The sequence below is a fragment of the Parus major genome, chromosome 5, assembly GCF_001522545.3.
Source record: "Parus major isolate Abel chromosome 5, Parus_major1.1, whole genome shotgun sequence".
Lineage (NCBI taxonomy): Eukaryota > Metazoa > Chordata > Aves > Passeriformes > Paridae > Parus > Parus major.
In genome coordinates this window covers 37,646,979-37,668,335 of record NC_031774.1, presented here as the reverse complement: position 1 = coordinate 37,668,335, position 21,357 = coordinate 37,646,979, and the positions used below count along the sequence as shown (strand labels likewise).

Genomic DNA, 21,357 nt, shown 5'->3' with positions numbered 1-21,357 from the left:
CTTCATTGTTCTTACTGGAAGACTGTTTCAGGACTCTACTCTTTTAGTTGCAAGAAAGCTTCATCAGATCTCTGACCACATTCTACTTATATTTTGCTTTTACGCCTAATTTTTTTGTGCTACATATCTTCCTTGTTTTTCATTCTCTTGCAGTGTCTCTTTTGCTAAACTAAACAAGGAAATCATTTATTCTTGTCCGTTCTTCATTCTCAAAATAATCTCTAAGTTCTCATTAATGGGCCTGGTAGCCCTGTTTTGAACATGATGTAGTGTGAGTTGTTGTTTTTATAATAGTGGCCTAGATTGTATGTTGCATTTCAGAGGGAATCTTCTCAATAATTTGTAAAATGTCACATACACTCTTTCTTTAGAGTATATCTTGACCATGCATCTTGGACTTTGTGTCCACAGACAAGGAGATAGGCAACGAAAATCTGTTTGCCTATGCCAACTGGAAGCTTCCTACTGACTTCAGTGCAGAGTTATTCTAAACCTTCTTGGAAGAACAAATCCATTCATTAATTATGCTTTGATTTTTATAAAAATTCACAGAAGGTATTCTTAAAATTAATGGGTTTGGGTGTCAAGAAATGGTAGGCTGTAAAATGAAACATTAGCAAATGCTTGCCTTTCACCAAGTTGGTGCAGGTGAAGCTGATCTTATTTCTTCCTTGAAAATCCCAAGAGTACAGCTTTCAAGACATCCTCTAAGGAATTGCAGATGCTCAGAACTTCAAAGTGCTACTGTTTGAAAGCAGACAATTGACTGAAAGATTTATTTGTAAGGAGAGAACAGCAATGTGTCCATTGACAGCAGAAGATTATAAAAGTAACAGACTTTCCATCTTCAAAATGCACAACTGTATCTCTCTGCTGAGAGGCAGACTAGTGCTTCAGAAATGCAAAAGTGATTGCAGCACATTACAACAAGGATATGGGGGTGATCTCTTGGGAAAATTGTAATCTCTGCTACAACATTTAAACTAGTAGGTGAAAGTTAATGCCAAAGGAAAAGTTTGTAATTTTAAAATATGTCCTATATGATGTAAGTGAACTTTAGATAAAGCATTACTTGAGTTGCACTTATGCTTCTATTATTCATGACACATTAATAAAATCAGTTATGAAGCCTGGTTGTCTACTCTTGCACATCTAACACTGCTACAGAGGGTGTGAAATAAAAATGGCTTACATTTATTTTGCAGAACTGCCTGCAGCTGCTCAGGATAATGAATCTCCATTGTAGTCTGCTTTCTACTAATTTGAATAAGTAACTAATAATTTTTTTAAAATTCAATTTCAATCTGACATCTATTCACAGTTTTTTACCTTTGAACAATACAAGAAGCTACTGGGATATGTGTCATTGCCCCCAGGACTGGTATGTATGTATGTATGTATGTGCAGAACTTCATGTTCTACTGTAGTATGTGTCTGCTGAACAGTCTGTCTCATCTGCTTCCTCCTACAGAAGAAACCCAAAATTAAATGGTCCAGCTCAATCCAGAGTTTTTCAAAACAGACTCGTCACTTGAAAAAATTTATAAGAATTTATCAAAATTTATAAATTATGTTTCATATCAAGAACATTGATAAGAATCTAGCAAAATTGATAAATTATGTTTTATATCAAATGTCCTCAAAAGAATTCCCCATTCCCTAAGAATGTCATAACACTCATTAACATGGATAATGACAACCACCATGGAAAGTCTGTATACAGCTTGTCATTCTTCATTCTTACAAAATAACCAAAATAGTTGATTATCATTATTTGTTTATTTTCATGTCATAGTGTCTAGTTCAACACTTCAAAGTGCTATTTTCCAAGGCACAGGGCAACTACAACAAAAATACAGATGCCAGTCTTATTTTAAAACCTTTATAAAAGAAACATAAGTTATTGATAAGTAATTGCTATTTCCTTTGAAGTAAATGACAAAACTCTCTTGTCCATCAGTGGAGTTAGGAATTAATCTCAAGAAATAACTGGTTTAAAAACAAAATATAGGGCATACATATACACAGAAATGTTTTAATGCCAAGATGTAGCTTGTACACACGCATTCTCATGTGTGGATCTTACTTCTGCTACTGTGCATTAGAAGTAAAATATTTTCTATAAGAACTACTGCTTCCTGTGCTGTAAGAATGTATTTTTCACAATGATGAAATCACAACTTTAGGAAACAATTGATCTTTTTAAGGCTGTGCCATAAATGTTTTGGTAATTTCGAGTCTCTTTTAAAGAGTATTGCTTCCATTTACATCTCCCTTTAATTGCAGTGAGTGAATGGCCATGGAATTCTTATTAATTAGGTTAAAGAAAATTTCTTCTCCCTCTCATTTATCCCACTGGCTCTATAGCTGTTTGCAGTCTCTCCTATTTTATCTGGTATTTTTCTGCAGTTCTCATCCTTAGGCGTATATAGAGACTGATACTTGTTCTCTAGCAAGTGGAAAGAAAAGAGTTGAAGGTTCTATGGTACTTTTTTGAGGGGAAGAAAAATAGGCTGAAAACCTTTAAACATGCAATAGCTTCCCAAAAGCTGCTCCGAACAGATACAGCAACGCTTAGAACCTCCTCACAAATCAGAAAGTCCTCACATTTTTGATGCAGCGCTGTTACTATAGAGGCATTTTTGGTCCTAAGGTAGTGAGGGAACAAAAGACTGAGGGGGATTCTGGTCTAAGCCAAGCAGAGTGTTTCTAGGTACCTCAACAGACCTCATATCAAGGCAATATTTATTATCAAAAGACAGATGCATACATTAGCACCATCTTCCTACTGGCTTCAGTCTCATGGTTGATGATGAAATGTTCTCCTCTTACTGGGAAAACAAATTTTAACACAATCTTCTCCAACACAGTAAGACTGGAGTTTGCCACTACCCTTCTAACTTTCCATTCCTCTCTTGAGCTCTCAGGAGTGCCTGCTCAAATCCCTCTGGGTTAAATAAGTTTTTTCTCACTATTGTTTATTCCCGTACTATCGATATCATTGAATTTCAGCAAATGTACTCATTATAATGTATTTTTGTCCTGGAACTTTTTTTCAACACCTAGAGAGTTTGAGGATGTTAAGTGAAAGCAATTAATGTGTAAATCACATTAATTCATTAAATTTAACCCCTCTGAGTTTTCTCAACTGACCTAAATATTTTGGGTTTTGTTATGAACAAATTAAGGTATCTTAAAATACTGTGCCATGATGGAAAGCAAAGCAGTGAATATCTCCATATCTATGAATGAAATGCACCTAAGTAAATGGAGTTACTTCATCCATGCAATGAATGCTGACATTTCTCTTTGTGCCACTCATTCCCATATAAACCTTTCTAGGATTGTTAACTACTAAGCGAACTTTCTACTTGTGCAATTTGCTTGAGTACTGAACTATTTCGGTTTTTTACATGTATTTTTTAAGTCAATTTGTTAGTGTTATGTGCTTAATGTTCAGTTCAGAGATTTTCTTTTTTCCAGCGCTGCATAGCTACACTTACATTTGTGTTATTATTCAGAGTCCACCCAAAGATAACATGAGGACATTCTTTTTCCCCTTTTTCCATGTTTATGTAATAATTTGGTACCACATTTTCCCTTCCAGCTGAAAAGAGAATACATGGACAAGGCATGCTATGACATTTGTTTTGATTGTTTTGGAGTATGGTTTATGGCTATTGTCATATTGTCTTCATGAACTGTCAGCATCTACTCAAGAGCTAAAGTTGTTTAGCAATAGAATGCCGCTGCATTGCTGTAGTCTTGCAGTTTGCATTGTATCCCTCAGTTTCACAATCTGATGCAGAGGAAGTATTACTCCTTAATATTTCATTTTCATTTGAACTTTCCTAGGCATTTGCAGTTGCTGGCTTGGGATCTGGGTTGACAGAGGCAGTTGTGGTTAACCCGTTTGAAGTAGTGAAGGTTACCTTACAGACCAATCAGAGCGCCTTCACAGAGGTAGGAAAACTGCTTCCTTCTCCTTTTTCCACCGTATTGGGAATAATGCGCTTCAAGGTTCGTATTGAGAGCAGAATGTCTAGAATAGATTGGCGGATGTAAATGATTCTCCCACAAGCTTAACAGAAGCAGAAGAGACCCAATAGACCCAATTCAGATATGTAGAGATGTATGCAGAATTGCCAGAACATCAGCATCTCCACTGTAAGTGTTCTGTGCCTGAAATACGCCTCCATCCCTCCCGAGCAGCCAGCAACCCAGCACTGTGAGGAATTGTAACCCAGGAGTCCAAACCTGAGCCCCCTGTACACAGCACATTTACCCAGCAGGCTCCAGACCTCAAGCAAGCACCAAAGGTTAGCACAAAACACCACAACCCTGTGCCCTAGACAGAGTCTAGTTTACACTGTGTTTCTTGGATGGATTTACTTAGAAGACTTCACTTTTATTAGCACAAGCTGGAAAATTGTTATATAACAAGTACATTGATAATTTAAATTCTTGCTTCACTTCAGAGTTTTTTTATTCAAATATTGTTCCATCCAAAGAAGTCATTGTGCAAAACAGTGCCCATGAGTCTGGGTACTGTCGAGAGGGAAAAAAGATTAAACTGGAGAAAAGTGATTCATGAAAATCAAGTATTCTCGGGAATGCACTAGCTTCTATTAATTTTAATGCAGAAGATATTCCAGGAAAAAGGGAAGGAAGGCAGTAATATAGTTCCTTTTTTTTTTTTACTCATTGAATAAAAATAACAATTGTCAAATAATCTTTTTAAAAATCTTTGAGAAATTAGTAGTGCCAAATCACATAAGCATCACATGAAAAGGTTGGCTGAATCCCTGGTGGGACATAATTTTTGTATATTCTACTATTAAGTTTAGACTGAGTTAATACTTGCCTTGTAACTTACTGCCTCATAGCACTCATCTGCACAAACTGAACACTTTTGGGGGATACACAGTAAAGAGATTTATGACCTGGCCATTTACATAATCGGTTTGGGCCAAGCTCCTCAGGTACACGCTGGAAAAATGCAGCTACTGATTTCCAAGTGCCACAGAGTAACTGGTGCCTGTTCCATAACTCATCCAGAAAAGCATTTTCTTCCAGAATAAATTTTAAAATGTTTGGTAAACTCCTGTTTGATTCTTAATGCATATGAAAGACATGTTTATTTGCTGCAAGTCTCCAGTCTAGACATTTTTTAAACTTGGGCAGCAAAGCCACTAAACCGATAAATAATGCAGAGGAGGAGTAAAATATTTAGGATCCTGGAAGAAGAGAAACTGAAAGTAGGAAAAAGCAATGTGTGAGAGGATCTGTCACTCAAGAAGATGATGTGATAAAAATTATGAACTATAACTGTTCCAGCAGTAGTGAACTAAGCAGATATTCTGGGTCTTTCTGCTTCACTGTTGTGAAGATGTAATTATCCTAACTTTAAAAATGCTCTGCTTTTAAGTAGAGACAAACCAGTGTTATATTTTGAACAAACTATTCCTTGTAAAGTTGCAAAAGACCGATGTATTGTTTCACTTCATACATTTTAATTTTTTCTCTACTGTAAAATTTCTAACAAAGTCTGGGGTGGTTTAGTTTATAAATTTTAGCCAATTACTTCCTATAGTTACAGCATCTCTTCCTTGGTGACCTTCAGAATAATGCAATAATCAAACTGTAGCTGTCCAAAAGCATTCTGAGTTGGTTTTGTTCAGGTGAATATTCTCTAATTTAATTTAAATGCGAAGTTTCACAAAATACCATAAAATGGTATTTGGGCTCTATTAGAAACCTAGTTTACATTGAAAATATTAACTACTACCTCTAGGGAAAAAAAATCTAAGGGAAATTAAGTTCTAAAATCATAAAGACTGTTATATCACAGACACATTAGTTTTTAATATATCTTTTTAAAGTGTTAGAACTTCAAAACTTGCTGTAAATTAGGAAAAACTCCAGTGGCCTTATACCTTGACGTCAAGTTCTCATTAAGAAAATGTTAAAGAACATTCCACAATAAAGCATGCAAACTCAAGCCCATTGGAAGGAGCATGTCCAGAGGTTATATTATACAACATAAGGCATTACTGTGCACTGTTTTTCTAAAAGGTTTAAGTAAAGTGTGTACCTATCCCATTGTGGAGCTTTCATACTACATGATGAAACCTAATGCAGTTCACATATTTCTTTGACTATTGTATAGAAATAATAAATATATCTTGTTTAAAAGGAACAAGGAAGAGCATGAACACATACACTCACACCCAGACTCCTGCACACCCCCAAAGCAAATATTCACACCCTGCGGTGACAGCTGAATTGTTCTGTGGGAGCAGATCATCTTTCCAGGGCTGATGGATTTAAAGAGGAAGGCCACTATAAATCACGTATCAGCCCTTTTGTAATGTGGATAGCTCTGGGTAAAAATAATGGTGGCTTTTTGTTAAAGTAAACTGCAAGAAGCCCGACACCATGTTGTTTGGTTTTCCTTTTTTTCCCCCCCCCTTTCCCTGCAGCCCTGGATAACTCACTGACTGTAGAAGCTGGTATGATGATTAAAATCTTCTCACCTGACATAAGAGTTATGATCAATTAAACAAATACAATTTTCTGCTTTATGATGAGAAGAATCTGACTCCAGGTTCCACTGAGTAGGTCTATATCAAGTAAAAGTCAACAGCTGTGTGAAGTGCATTAACTCCAGATGTTTGTACAATAAATTCCTCTGTCTAAGATCCTTCCATCATCAGTGATGAACCGCAGACCTTCTATGGCTTGATCGGTTGACATGATGACACCTCCTTTGGTAAAAGGGAAATGCTGCCAGAGAGAGTTCTCTTTGTTACTAAAGGACTGAAAAGGGAAGTCAGGTGTAGACATTGCAGGTGTCTGTATTTGGACTTACAAATCCCATCTCAGGTGTTCAGCAAGTGACAGGCTTGCCCTGTGAGTCACAAGAAAATCCATATTCAAGAAGAGGGATACCAAGGGATACCTTAATGTTGAAGGTTGCTGTATGATTTCTTAAAGATCTAATGTCCATTTTTGGAGCACAAAAAAGGATGTTATTGATAGTATCCTTGTTTAGTACCTCCATTTTAGAATAGATTCTGACTTGAATTCTTGGGAGTAGATAGAAAAGTAAACTCTGGTAAAATATATGCAGAGCATTAACAGGATAATATTTGTTATTAAATATGAAAAAAACAGAATAAAACTCTGTATTAAAGATGAAACTTGTCAGTCACCTCGATAAGCTGTCATATGCTGTGTCAGGTATAGAAGCATCATTTGGCTGATGCTGTTCATCTACCATGGTGATATTTTGAAATGGAAAGCTATTAAACAAATAAGTGTATTGAAATCAGTGGTATTCACAGTGGTGTAGTCAAAATTCTTCTATATTTTCATGTTTGAACCTCCTAGTGGAAGTCGTGTTTTGCCTTTCTAATTATAGATTTGGCTACCCAGAGCTTTATGGCTTTATGGTTTTTTTTGGCTTTATGCTTTAGAGAAAGCCAAACTCTATTCAACAACTTTTGGAAAGCAATACTTCTATAATGCTGCTAAAAAAATGTAAAATATTCAGAAGGGGAATACTAATTCTGAATTTCACCATATATTCAAAAAAAGATCAAAGGTGCATGTAGTCAGGCAGATGCTGTCTGATATGAGGCAGTTTCTTCCTTTTTGCCTTTTATAAAATGGAAATCTGTTATAGTACTATTCTTTTACAGTACTCGAGTCCTGCTTTCATCTTATTCAGCAATAAGAAAAATGGGGAATCTTTTTTTTCATTTAAAAAAATTAATTTTTTTCATTGTGATTTTTATACGGTCACAGGAAAGTGAAAATGACAAATACAGTGATACTTAATATAAAATTACAAGAATTGGCAGCACTGTCTTTGTCAACAGGATGGAAATGATGCTATGTTTATTGTTTTCTTTTTGTAAAGATGATCTCTTCCTTCTTTTGCTTGTGTAGCAACCATCTAGCTTTGTTCAAGCTCAGCAGATCATTAAAACCGGTGGTCTGGGCTTCCAAGGACTCAACAAAGGCCTTACTGCAACACTGGGCCGTCACGGAGTTTTTAACATGGTTTACTTTGGATTCTACTTCAATGTGAAAAACATTCTTCCAGTCAATAAAGTAAGTTCTTCATACAATGCAATAGACAATCAGATAAGAAGTTTGACATTTTAATTCATACTCCATTTTTCTGTGCAAAGCTGTGGTATTTAGTGATAAACAGTGACTAACCTAGCCCTGTTTTGCAGAGATCCATAGCATTTTATTGGAAGCAAATCAAGGACTTGATCTTCTCACTTTTTAAGCAAAGCTGAGTGTGGTCATATTTGAATTGTCATTTTTATTAATTTCCCTTTATAGCATGGTAGCCATGCGAAAAGGCAGCAAATGAGGTACAGACATGTTGTGCTTATGTTGGGTATGTATGCACTTTCTTTGGGGCAAACTGGCTTTGAAGAGAAAAACCAGTTTCTAGAACTTCTGTCAATATTCACAAAGGGGCTAAGCTTGCAGAGATGGCCACACTGCAGTATCTAGGTAATTCTGGCCAGGCACTGGACCTATTTACTCAAAAAGCGAGTTCAACCTAGTATTGAAGGATGACAGGGAAGTTTCACCCTTATGGGAGTGAGACAGTCCAAAACAGGATGTAAAGGGTCAAGTACAGGAACTTTATATCACTTATAATTAAAGAAAAAATCATTATAGCTGTCATCTCACTTAAAGAAATGTTGCTAGTCCTATATTACTTTAAATAACAAAGGAAGAAAGCATTCCCTTTACAACAAAAGGAAATTTTACTAATGAAAATGTGGTAATAGCAACTTTCTAAATGACTGTGTGAGAAAGAACTCATGGTTTATTAATGATTCCAGTATGCTACTTACTGCAGTCTGTTTTCACTAATGTGATTTTTAGATGATGACAGTTAAACAGTCACAGGTGTAATATGTAGTGATATCCATGTAAGAAGGTGCAATTCACATCAAAAGGGATCGGTTTCTATTCCCAGATGAAGTAACACCTCTTTTTTTCCTGCACTTCTGAGCAGCCTGGTATTTTTGTTGGCAGCGTTGTGTGAATGGAGAAAAGCTCCACTTCTTATTTACAGATTATTACAGTAAATTGAATTGTTCAAGAGTGGCTGACCCACAAGTTTCTACAAGTTTCTTACAGTGTATCTAAGCATATTTTATACAGTGTACTTTAGTCACACATTCTAAAAACTCAAGGCACAAGCATAGCTTGTTACTAAGATGGGGTAAACATTTTTGTGTTGATCAAAAGATTAAAAAATTATAATCACTATTAGAAGAAAATTCAGGAAAATATGCAAGTAAGGACAGAAACTAGCATGCAGCTTCTATGGGAATCATGGCTAATGTTCTTGCATAGGAATTGAATAGTAATAGTATTTGGCATAAGCATACTTTTCTTGATTTCAGATTTTAAAAAATAGGAAGCAAGTATTATATTATTAGAAAGATTCAGAACTTTATGATATAAAGGAAATTAGTAATTCCTACAGATTTTGTATGATGCAGAAAAATTTTAACATCTATGACATGGTTTAAATATATGTAGAAAACAAAAGGGAAATTTCTTCAATGTCAGCCAGTGGCCCAGCTGTCCTCAAATATTAGCAAAATGAAAAGGCAATTTAATCAGCGTGGGGTTAACTGCAAATAAGTAGAGATGTTTGCCTTGTGCTTGATTTGGTGGCTTCCACAGTGGCTTCTATCTGTGCTAGTAAATGCAGGAGCAGCCCTGGAACTCAGCCGCCTGTACTGCTGAACTTCCCCTGGCACAGTGCCTGGGTGGGGCTTGGGAGCCAGGCAAGGCAGGGAACCCTTCCTAATGAGCTTTCTCTTCCCATTTTTCAATTTCTTGAAAAAATGTATTAAATATCAGTCAAATAAATGAATCAAAATATTCATTCCAACAGACAGAATGCAGCCAGTCTGTTTTGAATTTGACAGCATTCTGTAGTGCTAATAGAGCTACGTGGACTCTAGGCCAGCCAGCATCAGTGCCACAGACAGGCTGTACAGAGAGATATAGCCAATAATTTTAATAATTCTAATAATGGGGTCCCATTAAAATCAATGCAAAACTTAGCCTGAGTTTAAGAAGACATAGATCAGGCCTCATCTGTCCAGTGCAGGCCATCATTGTGTCTCAGGTACATGTGACTGCTAAATGGAAGTATTTAAAAATAATTTATGACCTATAACTTAAACCTCTTCTGTCAGTGGGCAGGTACTAGAGGCTTAGAGTTATCAAACCTGTACTAGGAATTTAGTAGAAGCTGGACTGCAGTTAGTCTGAAAAATATTAAACAGTTGTTAATTTGTCTAGATTTCTCACATACTTGATTTCATTACAAAATCTAGTTTGCTAATTTTGTATATTTTGTATATCATGTAATATTGACAAATATATAAAAATTATAATATAGAAAAATTGTGAAATAAGAATACTACGCTTGTAAAATAATTTTGACTATTGACTATGTATTTGCTGTCCACCATCTGTAACATAAGTGGAATATGTATGAAAATCTCTGAATGAGCCTTTTAGCTGTCAGCTAAGCCATGCATTAAATTTGCATTCCAATTAGGGATGTTTGCTTCCCATCTTGCCAAAAACAATCAATCTTGTTGGTTGGGGGGTCAAATTATATTAATGACATGTGTATGTTTTAAATGTCCATAATAAATAACTTTTCCTATTTTTCAGTCTATTCTGCTAAACAGACCATTTGCAGCCAACCTTGTGCTCTGTTTACTGAAAATGGAATAAGCCAAATTTTTTTCAATGGCCACTAATGTACCAACCATAGAGAACTAGCAGCTATGCCTCTGCCCTAGCAATGAAATTTTGCAAATGGCATCTACATTTATAGCGCATTTATAGGTGTCCAGCAGCTTTCACTTTGCAATTTTTTATCGTAATTAGATTTGCTTTTAAACATTAGTTTTGTTAAAACCTTTGCTCACTGCCTCCTCCAAGTGGCTGCCACATTTCTTAACAGTATGAAATTTCCTCACACCTGTTAAAAGCCCCCTTGAAAATGTGGCCAACTGCAAGACCCATTTCAAGCTGGGCACTGGCAGCCCCAGCTGCTGCAGATGTGCCTCCTCTTACAAGGACTGCTGCATCCCACCAGGGGTGCTGAGAATGCATGGTCTTGTAAGACAAAGGGGCTCTGAACTTCTGGAGGCAAGGAAGACATCCCAAATGGGCTGTTCAGCTTGGTGAGAAAGTAAAAGGGAAGACAATAATTTTATTTTAGTACCTTTCGGATCGATACCAATGTAGAAGTTCTATGTAGGAAGAGAGAGTGAAAAGTGGATGTGGTGCAATGGACTTGAAGAAATAGTAAGCCAAGGTGATTTAGGAGAAGACTGGATCAGAATGAGTAGTGGAATAACTTCAAACCCACTAAGCTCTGCTTTTAGAAAAACAAATTACTTTTAATTTTTTGACACCTACATTTATATTGATTCTTTATCCTAATGAAATTTCCCAGATATTACAGTGATGAATTTCATAGAAGAGCCTTTCTTATGAGGTTTATGATAAAAAAAAATCAAGTTATAGCAAAGCTTGTGTTGACTATGGTACATTTGGTTAGAGTCCAGTTTTGTGAATGGGCAAAGTTTCAAAAGGGGTCTTCTTTTCTTCTCTAGATACCAGAAACATTGGCTTTATTCTGTTTGCATTTAAATCACTGTATGTACAGAATGAACAGATGTTTTTTTGCTAAGATCTTTGCTAAAAAGGGCTACAATTCTTGTACCACAAGCGATTCTAATTTGGTTATTATCAGTATGTTTCATGTTTTGTGAAATCAAGGTATTGAGTTTTTCTGCAAGTAATAAAGAGCTCTGTTGAATTTGACATTTTTTTCTTAGCACCTGTATGGGCATCATCCAGTGTATATTATGGAAGTTTTAACTTATTTTTCTTGTTGTTAATCAGGAAATAAAAGCTTCTTTCTTGGTTTCTTTTCCATTTAAAATCACGGGGGTTTAGGAAATAAAAAAGCTGTCTTATTTTAACATTGTGCTGATGTTCTAACGCAGCAAGATCATTTGTTACTTCAATTATGATTTTCTATAATCAAAGCACCTTCATGACAAAAGTAAGCTGCACATAAAGAATCTGACGTGGCAAAAAAAGTGTCCTTCTGTTGAAAACCGATAGCAAAACCAAATTATGTGCATAGGAAATGTTCTGGAACACACTTCCCTGTGACTTCCACTACTTACAGAAATAAGATTAAACCTGCTTCAAGGGACTTTGACTCCCAGATAAACTCTGGGTTCTTTGAAGTCATAGAAATGCCAAAGTAGGAGGTCTTTCTAAAAGATCAAATAAAACCCAGTTGAACGGTGAACTGTGAGTGAGCAAAGAAGTTTTTAGATGCACTTCTAACCTACTTCTAACTTTTCCCGTGTGCTTATAGTAGGGTTCAGAAACAATCTGTTGTAAATTCTTCAGCCAATTAGCTGAGTGAATTACCACCGTTTATAATGCGCAGAACGTGGAGGCTCTCTTGCCGTTGTGCCGAGTTGGATTGTTAATAACAGGAAGCTAGCACTTCTCAGTACAGTGGATCAGCTACATGTGAAAATAAATGTAAAAAACCTGGAGGGGAATGGCAGCAGACTGAGATTAGTCTTTATTTAATTTAGCATTTGGGGGTCCAACACACAAATGAGTGTTTTAGTAGGCTTCATGGTGGAAGTTGCTGTCATTTGTAAAATATTCTGGCCAATTAGCTAATAGTGTGCTTGGATTTCTCCTGTTTTGATACAGTAATACTAAGTACATTGTGAAGCCCAATTATACAAATCATCCCCATATGCCATACCAGTCTTTCTTTATGAACTGTGTTTATAAATCCTGTGTGAGGAAATGTGTACTTCAGCAATTTAGACCATGTGTAAAAACATAGCCAATAGGATTGTCAAGAAAACAAGTTCCAGCGTAGGAAATCCTAATGTGTTCCGCTAAAATAACACGAGTGGGTTGTGTGAGTTTTCTGATTAAATGCTTATTACTTTCTGGTACTTAACCTGCACAGGTCTTTCCGTTTCCCTTTTTGTTCTTTCTTTCCTCTTTTTTTTTTCTTTTTTTTTTTGTAGGATCCAAATTTGGAGTTTTTGAGGAAATTTGGAATTGGGCTGGTCTCAGGAACAATAGCCTCAATTATTAACATTCCTTTTGATGTTGCAAAAAGTAGGATTCAAGGACCACAGCCAGTTCCTGGAGAGATCAAGTACAGAACCTGTTTTAAAACTATGGCAACAGTCTATAAAGAGGAAGGGTAAAACATTTTTATTTTAATAAATGTCCAGACCTCTGTTTTAGTTCATATGGGTCCATAAAACCACGTTGTTATATTTCAGATTTGATGAGGACTATTAAGCCACCCTTGAACTCACATATCAAAAGAGCCCAATGTAGCATTTTGAAAATTTATTTTACAATTACAAGGACATATCTTCCTGCTACATATGAACTTTTACAAGAGACTTACAAGATGATTATTACCTTGTCAAAATTTATGCTCCCCAAGTAAATGCTTCACATATCTCATGTGTAATTTTTTCAACTCTTCATTTTGTAAAAGGAAAATATGAACAGAAAACAGACTGTTTCTCTGTTTAATCTAATTGCAATTATGCAGGCCTCTGTACCTTTAAAATTATTGCTGAAATAATTAAACTGAGGACAGATCCTTTTGGTAATAACGTTTTCCAACTTTTAAAAATATTTCTCAAGTGGTGACTGAGTTGTGGCTTTGATATTCAATTATATCAGTCATTTTGTCCCTGTATGCAGCTGTTGTTAACAGACTTGTCTTGAAAGTAAACCCATCTCACTGATTAAAGTCATATTTCTGATTGGCTAGGCTCACAACATTGCTTTAGTGACTGAACATTGATTAACTTTTTCTCTTCATCTGATCTGCCTCTGTAAAATGTTAAAATCCAGATACAGCCTGCTATTGAACATGTGTAATTTCAAATAATTGCCTCTAAGTGCTCTGCCAGCATTTTAACAAACATATGCTACAATTCCGTTCTTCTTTTAGAGCAAGGATATTGTTTGAAATGTTTTGTTTGTTTTTCTTCTGCTACAGATTTCTAGCTTTGTACAAAGGCTTGCTTCCCAAGATCATGAGGCTGGGTCCAGGTAATTTTCCTTCTGTCATTTATATTTAGCTTTTGTTCTTGCTTTCTCTTCCCATTTTTCAATTTCTTGAGAAAATGTATTAAATATCAGTCAAATAAATGAATCAAAATATCTTTCACTTTGAATGGTTTCTTTTTAAAATAGCATCATCTAGTAATATCATGGATGGGCTTGGCTAAATATGTGTCTAAAAAAAATCATTTACACATATACAGCAGAGAATTACAAATCCAAGTAACTGCTGGTTTGTGCAATTGTTTTATCTATGAACAAACCAAAGTACATCCAAATGACAGAACTGTAAAACTTTTGGAAGTTTCTTAAAGTTTCTTATTCCTTCTAATCTTTTGAGTTCATTAGGACTATTCCATACCTATGTGCACTCAGCCTAAAATGCAGGTTAGAGTGTCTCCATAAAATGCACTCAACTAGTCAAAGCACAGCCCAAGCATATTGAATTCCAGTTACTTTCTTCTCCTATGCCCTATGGGGGCAGACACTAAAAAGCTGATAGCAGAGCTGGGAAGAGACTTGCATGGCCCTGGAAAACTAAGAGGACAAGGATATCTTAAAACTGGCGTTGTTGTCTGACCCCTTCTTACTAATTGTTGCTCCAAATGTGGGAGCACAGTGGTTGAGAGCTGTATCTTCTTCAGCTTGTAGAGGGTTTTTTTTTCCTGACTGGTTTTGATTAATCATGAAAGCAAAGCACTTTGGGGCCTCACACTTTGTCAGCCCACAAAGGCAGTCTGCATCAAAAAGAGCAGAAGCCCCAATTTGAACACTATCCCGTTCCCATGGAATTGTATTTCCAGTTGTTCAAGCTGGTTGTTTAATATGCAAGAACACACATAGGTGAAGCAAGTAGGTACAGAGCCTGTTCTGCAGTATAAAGGAGGCATTAGGTTTGTCTGTAAATGTTTGCATAGCCAATCCATCTGGCTAAGTACTAGACCATGCCTGGTTATTGTGCAGGGTGAGGAAGAAGGTGGGGAGGGGAAACAAGGAGCTCTGGAGCTAAAAGCCTTTTCCCTCACACTCCAAAGACACTAGATTACACACAAGACAAAGAGAAGGCAGTGTTTAGCTTTCCCAGTATGTCTTAGCACAGCAGATTTTGGAATAAAATTTTCCATCTTAAAAATGACTGTGCATTCTGGCCCCAATCCAGCAAGTCAGTTACATGTGAACTTCATTCTAAATACTTTTGTAGTTATGTTGGCTAGCTAACATAAAGGTTTAACTTTCTGATGAAACAATAACATAATCTTTATTGTGACTGGGAAGGTAATTCCTTCTTCCAACATGTGAGTGTTTACAGGAAAAGAGATACACAAACAGATCACACAGTATGAGATTTGGAATCAGCCTTGATTTGTGTTCAAATCACATCTTAGACATTATGTCTATGATTTGTTTGTTGGTAAAAGCCTTTTACAAACATCTGCTCTATCTAGCTGTCTGTGAGTTCCTTTTCATGGAGAATTTCATAGAAAACAAATTTGATGTTGGTTCCTTAGAGTAAATGATATGGAGAAACTCATGTGGTAGTTCTGTGTGCTTGGTTGTCTTAGCCCATCCCTAGAAAGGTGAGCCCAGTTCAGCAGAAGCCTCCTTTGTTAGAGGTGCCACTCCAAGCCACCAACTGAACCAACAGGCAAAGGCAAGAAGATATTTATGCCCCAGTGCTGGTACCCACAAATAATACACATTTACTCATTCAGCCTGGTTCTCTTTGTCCATGTTCTCCATCTAGAAGCTTCTCCATGTATGTGTGTGTGTGTGTGTGTGTATATATATATATTTATATATGTATATATGTATATATATATATGTATATGTGTGTGTGTGTGTGTGTATATATATATGTATATATACCTTCTGAAATGTTCCCTTTTTTTAATCTCATACAGTAATTACAGCTTAGTTGCAGTCTGGCTTCACTAACAGTAAAGATATTTTATGGCTTTCAAGCTGGGATTTTATACTGTTACCAATTCTAGCAAATAATGCCAATTCATTAGATCAAAACTTTGCCTGTGGATTTCTAGCCAGGAAAGAGTATACTCATTTCCTTATTGCGATTTTCTGCTTTAGACATGGCGAAAAAACAGGTGAAAAACTCTCTTGAATATTACCTGGTAGCATTTTTAACATCCAGGAGATGAATTTTTGTCATTCCTCCAGTCATGTTGCTCTTTCATGGCCAAATCAAATTAAACAGGCACACAAATACACATATATTCAAATGAAAATTTCACTTGTAGAAGAACAAAGAAAAATATCAATCTTGAAAAATTATTAGGAAAAATCACACTGAGGGTGAATTTGATTTAATATACAAGCTATTGACATCAACTTTATGATCTAATAAGTAAAATTGGTATGGTTTATGAATTGGTGAATTTTTAGTGAACTCAGGAAATAGTAGAACTATCCATTTTGTGAATAAGGCTTTGCCATATTCTGTTTTATATTCCACACTAGAAATGCTCTATAAAAACTTGAAAATACTGGATTTTCTATGTAGTAAAATAATATCTTTTCTTCTAGGTGGAGCAGTGATGCTTTTGGTTTACGAATACGTTTATGCATGGCTTCAGGACACAGTTAATCACAAATAGCACTTCTGAAAAAATGTACCCTTTAAAACTATATGCATTCTAAAATACACTATAATAAAGCAAAAGTGATTCTTATCCTTTTTAGTGTTGAATAAATACCCTCAGATTGCACTGATGTTAATACAGCTCCAAATAAATATGGTCTCTAGGTCCTGATCCAAGAAAACATTTGACTACATGTTTTTCTGTAAGTGCATAATTCAATAGCACTGGGCATTTGTAATTGTTTTGCTGGACCAAGAGAAAATATGAAGTAGACATTAAGACAGTGAGTTTTTTAAGGACAAACGAATTTCTTGACACAGAAACACCTTATGTAACCATATATTTCTTAGAAGTTTCAGCTGAAATGGCAAGATAAAAACTTTCAGGGCATTTTAAAGGAAAAAAATGAATAATCCTGGGGGGCAGATACTAAGCTAATGTAAACCGACAGCTCCACTGACCCCACATTAAGAAAATGATCCATACTCTGCAACTCTTCAGTCAGTCTTGAGTCCAGTTCCAATTCAGTCCAGTACGATTTCAGCATTCATAGAAGAGTTTTTTCAAGTTCAAGTTTGGATAGAAAAGGACAGCACAAGTAGTCACACCCTTAAAAACATGCACACTACTAAATATCCTACTTGTTCTTAGGCATATATATATATGAATCTCATTCAGATCACAGAAGATACTGGAAGTAATTAGTACACATCAAGTTACAGAAAAAATGCAAACCAACCTGGAATTCATAGAAGAAATGAGTAAATAAATTAACAGAAAAAAGTAATTTTAGGCATATGAGATTTTTCTGCAATTTTTTTTCTCCACTTTGATATGCTATCCCAAAAGAGCTGTCCTGTGATAAAAATACTCAGTGCACCCTGACTGCCCCTTTAGCCTTTCATTTCCACCATGGAATGGTGAAACAAGCTTGTAGACTGATAGCACATCTGCAGTTGTAATTAGCTAGTCATACACCTCAAAGAAATGCACCTTTCTGCAGGTAAAAATACACTGCTCTGAAGCTAAAGCTTTTGCTTTTCCCAGTCACTGTAAATGTAAATATTCCAGGGATGTACTTGAACTCTTACTAGCCATTCTAGCTCAGTGAAATACAGTAAATTCTGCTATGCTGACTGAAGACACAGTTTCTGTTCATGCAGTTGTGCCATTCTACATTTTCTTTTTAAAAATCTTTTTAAATAATTTTAAATCACACATTATTCTGCTATAAAAATGTCTCCATTATCTAATTTGGTTTGTTGTCAAGCAAGCATATATATCTTGCAATTACTGAAAGTTTCAGTATCTCCCCATCCTACACTCACTCTGTTAACAGTAATGTTCTTCCTCTGAAGAAGGTACAAACCTTTTCCTTAGCAGTCCTGAAGAAGTATCTCTCTGCATTTTCACTTGGAAATGGCAGTTCACATGTGAAGCCTTCATCTCAAGAGTGTTTCCAATGCATTGGAAAAGCAACAAAAAGCTAAAAATAGGAAAGCGTTTTCAGTGCTTCCAAGGATGCCTGTATTAACATGCTCAATAAGCCTCTCCTTTGTCTGAATTTGGCAACGGTGGCTTTTCATACCTATACAATTTCATAGCTAAAATCAATAAAATTAGCTCTGTAAAAGTTTATGGTTTTAAGCAAGTGTTCCTGGTTGTTGAATTTTATTATCAGTGCTTGGCCAAAGAGAAGACACTACTAAGATAATTTCAAAAAACTAAAGCAAAATGCTTTATAATTTGTCTTTTATTAATTTAGAGCATTCAAAATATAAAAATAAAATGCTTTAAACATACTGTATATACATATATAGCCTTCGGTTTTACATCCTTTCCAACATGATTTTTTTCAGTTAGTAGCTCAGCCTGATCTTGGATAAAAGGAGAAACATTTGAAAACAGAAAACAGGTTGGTATGAAAAAACAAACCTATGAATGTGCCAGACCAGTGCCCCATTACTCCTTGTGTAATGTGGGCTGAAACTGAGTTTTACACCAAACATCATCTGAACTGGGACCATGCAAACACAGTTTGGTTGAAGGAAGTATTATTAGGCTTCACTGATTTCTTTGGAAACATTTAACAGTCTGGGAATGAGGTGTAGATTTTCCAGATTAAAAATTTAATTCCGCACTCACATATACTGAATATTTCCCAAATGCATCCACTCACCTCAGTGGGTTCACTCCAGATTTATACCCTTGTACTTGACAGCAGCAGTTAACCCTTATTTGTTATTTTTTAGGAAACAAGTCCCTTTTTCTTTTTAATTTAATGCAAAATGGATGCAGTTTTCAGTTTACCCGTGAGTATAAGCAGTGAAATAGTCCTTGGGCAAAGGATTATTCTACATCATTAGTTTAATTTTTTAAAAAAAAATTGTGAAACTTCACACCAAAAAAATCCATCACAGGCAGTTCACCAAGAGCCCAGGTCAGGCACTTTTGCTCACTCTGAGCAACACTGTCTGCACGCAGCCCCGCTGACTTCCCATTCAGGGGTAAGGTACCATGTACAGCAGGCAGATGTGCGGAGAGCTGTACCTAAACAAACACAAAACAAAAAGGTTTATGATGGTGTATCCCATGGGAGGAATAATTAACATAATGTCCTGTCTTTGTTTGATAAATTATCCTGATTTACCTGAAGATAATGACAGTAACTGATACAAGCAAAGGATCTCTCTCTCCATCTCCCAAAACACACGAATTCCTCATTGGAATGTCAGGAAAGACAATTTTATTCCAGAAATGACCTCATGTTACTCAAGAAAATTTGGAAAATTTTTAACACAGGCACACTTTGTTACAGGCTTGCAAAGTCTTGAAGCTCAAAAAAGCTGTGCTTTGAAAAGTTTCTCTTCTTTTTTTTTTTTTTGTTTTTTGTTTTTTTGTTTTCCCTTTGGTGTCCCTTGTTCGAGTTCTATGGAAAACAATAGGTAGACTCACTCAATAATTCTGTAATCCAGTACAGAACGACTAAGTTGAAAACTAAAATCCTCTTGGCAACTTAATCACTTATCTACTTATGATCTTCTTCTTATCTTTTTTATTCCCCCATTTTATCTTAAGTGAAGAGCTTGTCTAGTATTAAAATTATTTCTTCTTCATGGTGTTAAGGCTCATCTTATTTCAGCCAAAACAGCATAAAGAATAACATCCATCATGTCACTAACAGTGTGGCAGATTGGAAATGCACTTGTGTGCACTTTAGTGGTTTCAAAGAAACATTCTTGAAAAAGTGTTCTACTGGATAACAAGGGTTTCAGCATCTCATTAAAGTTACACAGCTGTTGAATACCTTTGAGGCTGAAGAACATGAACCACATGCAAGATCAGATCTTTGTTTCCTTGGGGCCAAAATACAATATCTGTGTTCTTTACAGAAATGCAGTTCTGTTAACTATTTTTTAGTGCAAGAAGCAAAGGTGGCAGCAGCCAGTGGAATCCATCCATATTTCAGTGGACATACTCTACATGACATTAATACTGATTACTTAGATTGTTATGAAAATTTACCCACAGCTGTCTTGGTGATGAAAGCTGGAAATCCACAAAAAGAGAACTGTATTTTAAGAGGGAACTGTATTTTACTTTACCACTGAATTAGTGCTCAATAAGGGATGCAAATTGAACAATATATGAAGAATGGTACTTTCTCCTTTGCTTTAACTATGTCTACAGTAATTTAAGTTATTGCAAAACACTTTTAAAAATACACAATATATTAATAGTCTATGATGGATATGAAATGTCACACCAGGCTTTTTTTTTTTTCCCACATTCATATTCTGAACATACCTACAGCATGGGAAAAGCATAATAATAGTCAGAACTTTATTATTGCCCAAGGAAAACAGGTAAAATTTCAAAAATCAGAATGTTACTTCTCTTGGGATTAAAGTTTAAAGCAGAATAACTGGCACGGAGTACTTGCCACTGCATACAGAAATGTAGAAAGGAAATTTGCTAATATTAAATATCTCTGTAGCACCACCACCAGTATACCTATAAGGGAAAAAAAAATGCTTCAGAACAACAATGTAAACTTTACCAAGAGCCATACTTTACATTCATTAAAGCAGAAATTAAAGACAAGGTCCTGTTTAAAAAATTACAACATAATCTGGACACAACTGAGCTGAGAATTATGGTACAATTCTGTTTCTCAGTGGGGTTTGTGACTGATAGGGCTTTTTAAGCATCTCTGCACAGGTTGCACACTAACAGCATTTTCCTCTACGGTTTTCCGTTTTGTTTGGGTATCTTCCACCCATTTCTGTTTGTACAATTCATATGAATGTGGTGTTTCGTGAATCTGGGAGGCTGGGTATAACTGTGGAGAGTTACTTAGCTGGATTTCTGCCTTTGTCTCTTCTGCCAAAGAGATAACTATTTCATAAGATGTTGAAGCCTCCACTGTAGGCACAAAACCATGACAAAAAACCCCTACCTAAACGTCATCACCTATCACCCCACCATGCAAAGATGTAGAAAATAACTAGAAACCATCTTCATAACGTAAAAAAAAAAAAAA

At 35.8% G+C, this 21,357-nt stretch overlaps 1 protein-coding gene across 1 annotated transcript in view; it reads left to right on the top strand.

Annotated features, from left to right (window-relative positions):
- Positions 1-16,995, top strand: part of SLC25A21 (solute carrier family 25 member 21) — a 235,331-nt gene extending 218,336 nt beyond the window's left edge. The window contains exons 5-10 of the mRNA XM_015630253.3: positions 1,322-1,381; positions 3,856-3,963; positions 7,954-8,118; positions 13,152-13,333; positions 14,153-14,205; positions 16,759-16,995. Coding sequence (XP_015485739.2) covers positions 1,322-1,381; positions 3,856-3,963; positions 7,954-8,118; positions 13,152-13,333; positions 14,153-14,205; positions 16,759-16,829 — 639 coding nt within the window. The 3' untranslated portion in view covers positions 16,830-16,995. The remainder of the gene's footprint in view (positions 1-1,321; positions 1,382-3,855; positions 3,964-7,953; positions 8,119-13,151; positions 13,334-14,152; positions 14,206-16,758) is intronic.
- The last annotated feature ends 4,362 nt before the right edge of the window (positions 16,996-21,357 follow it).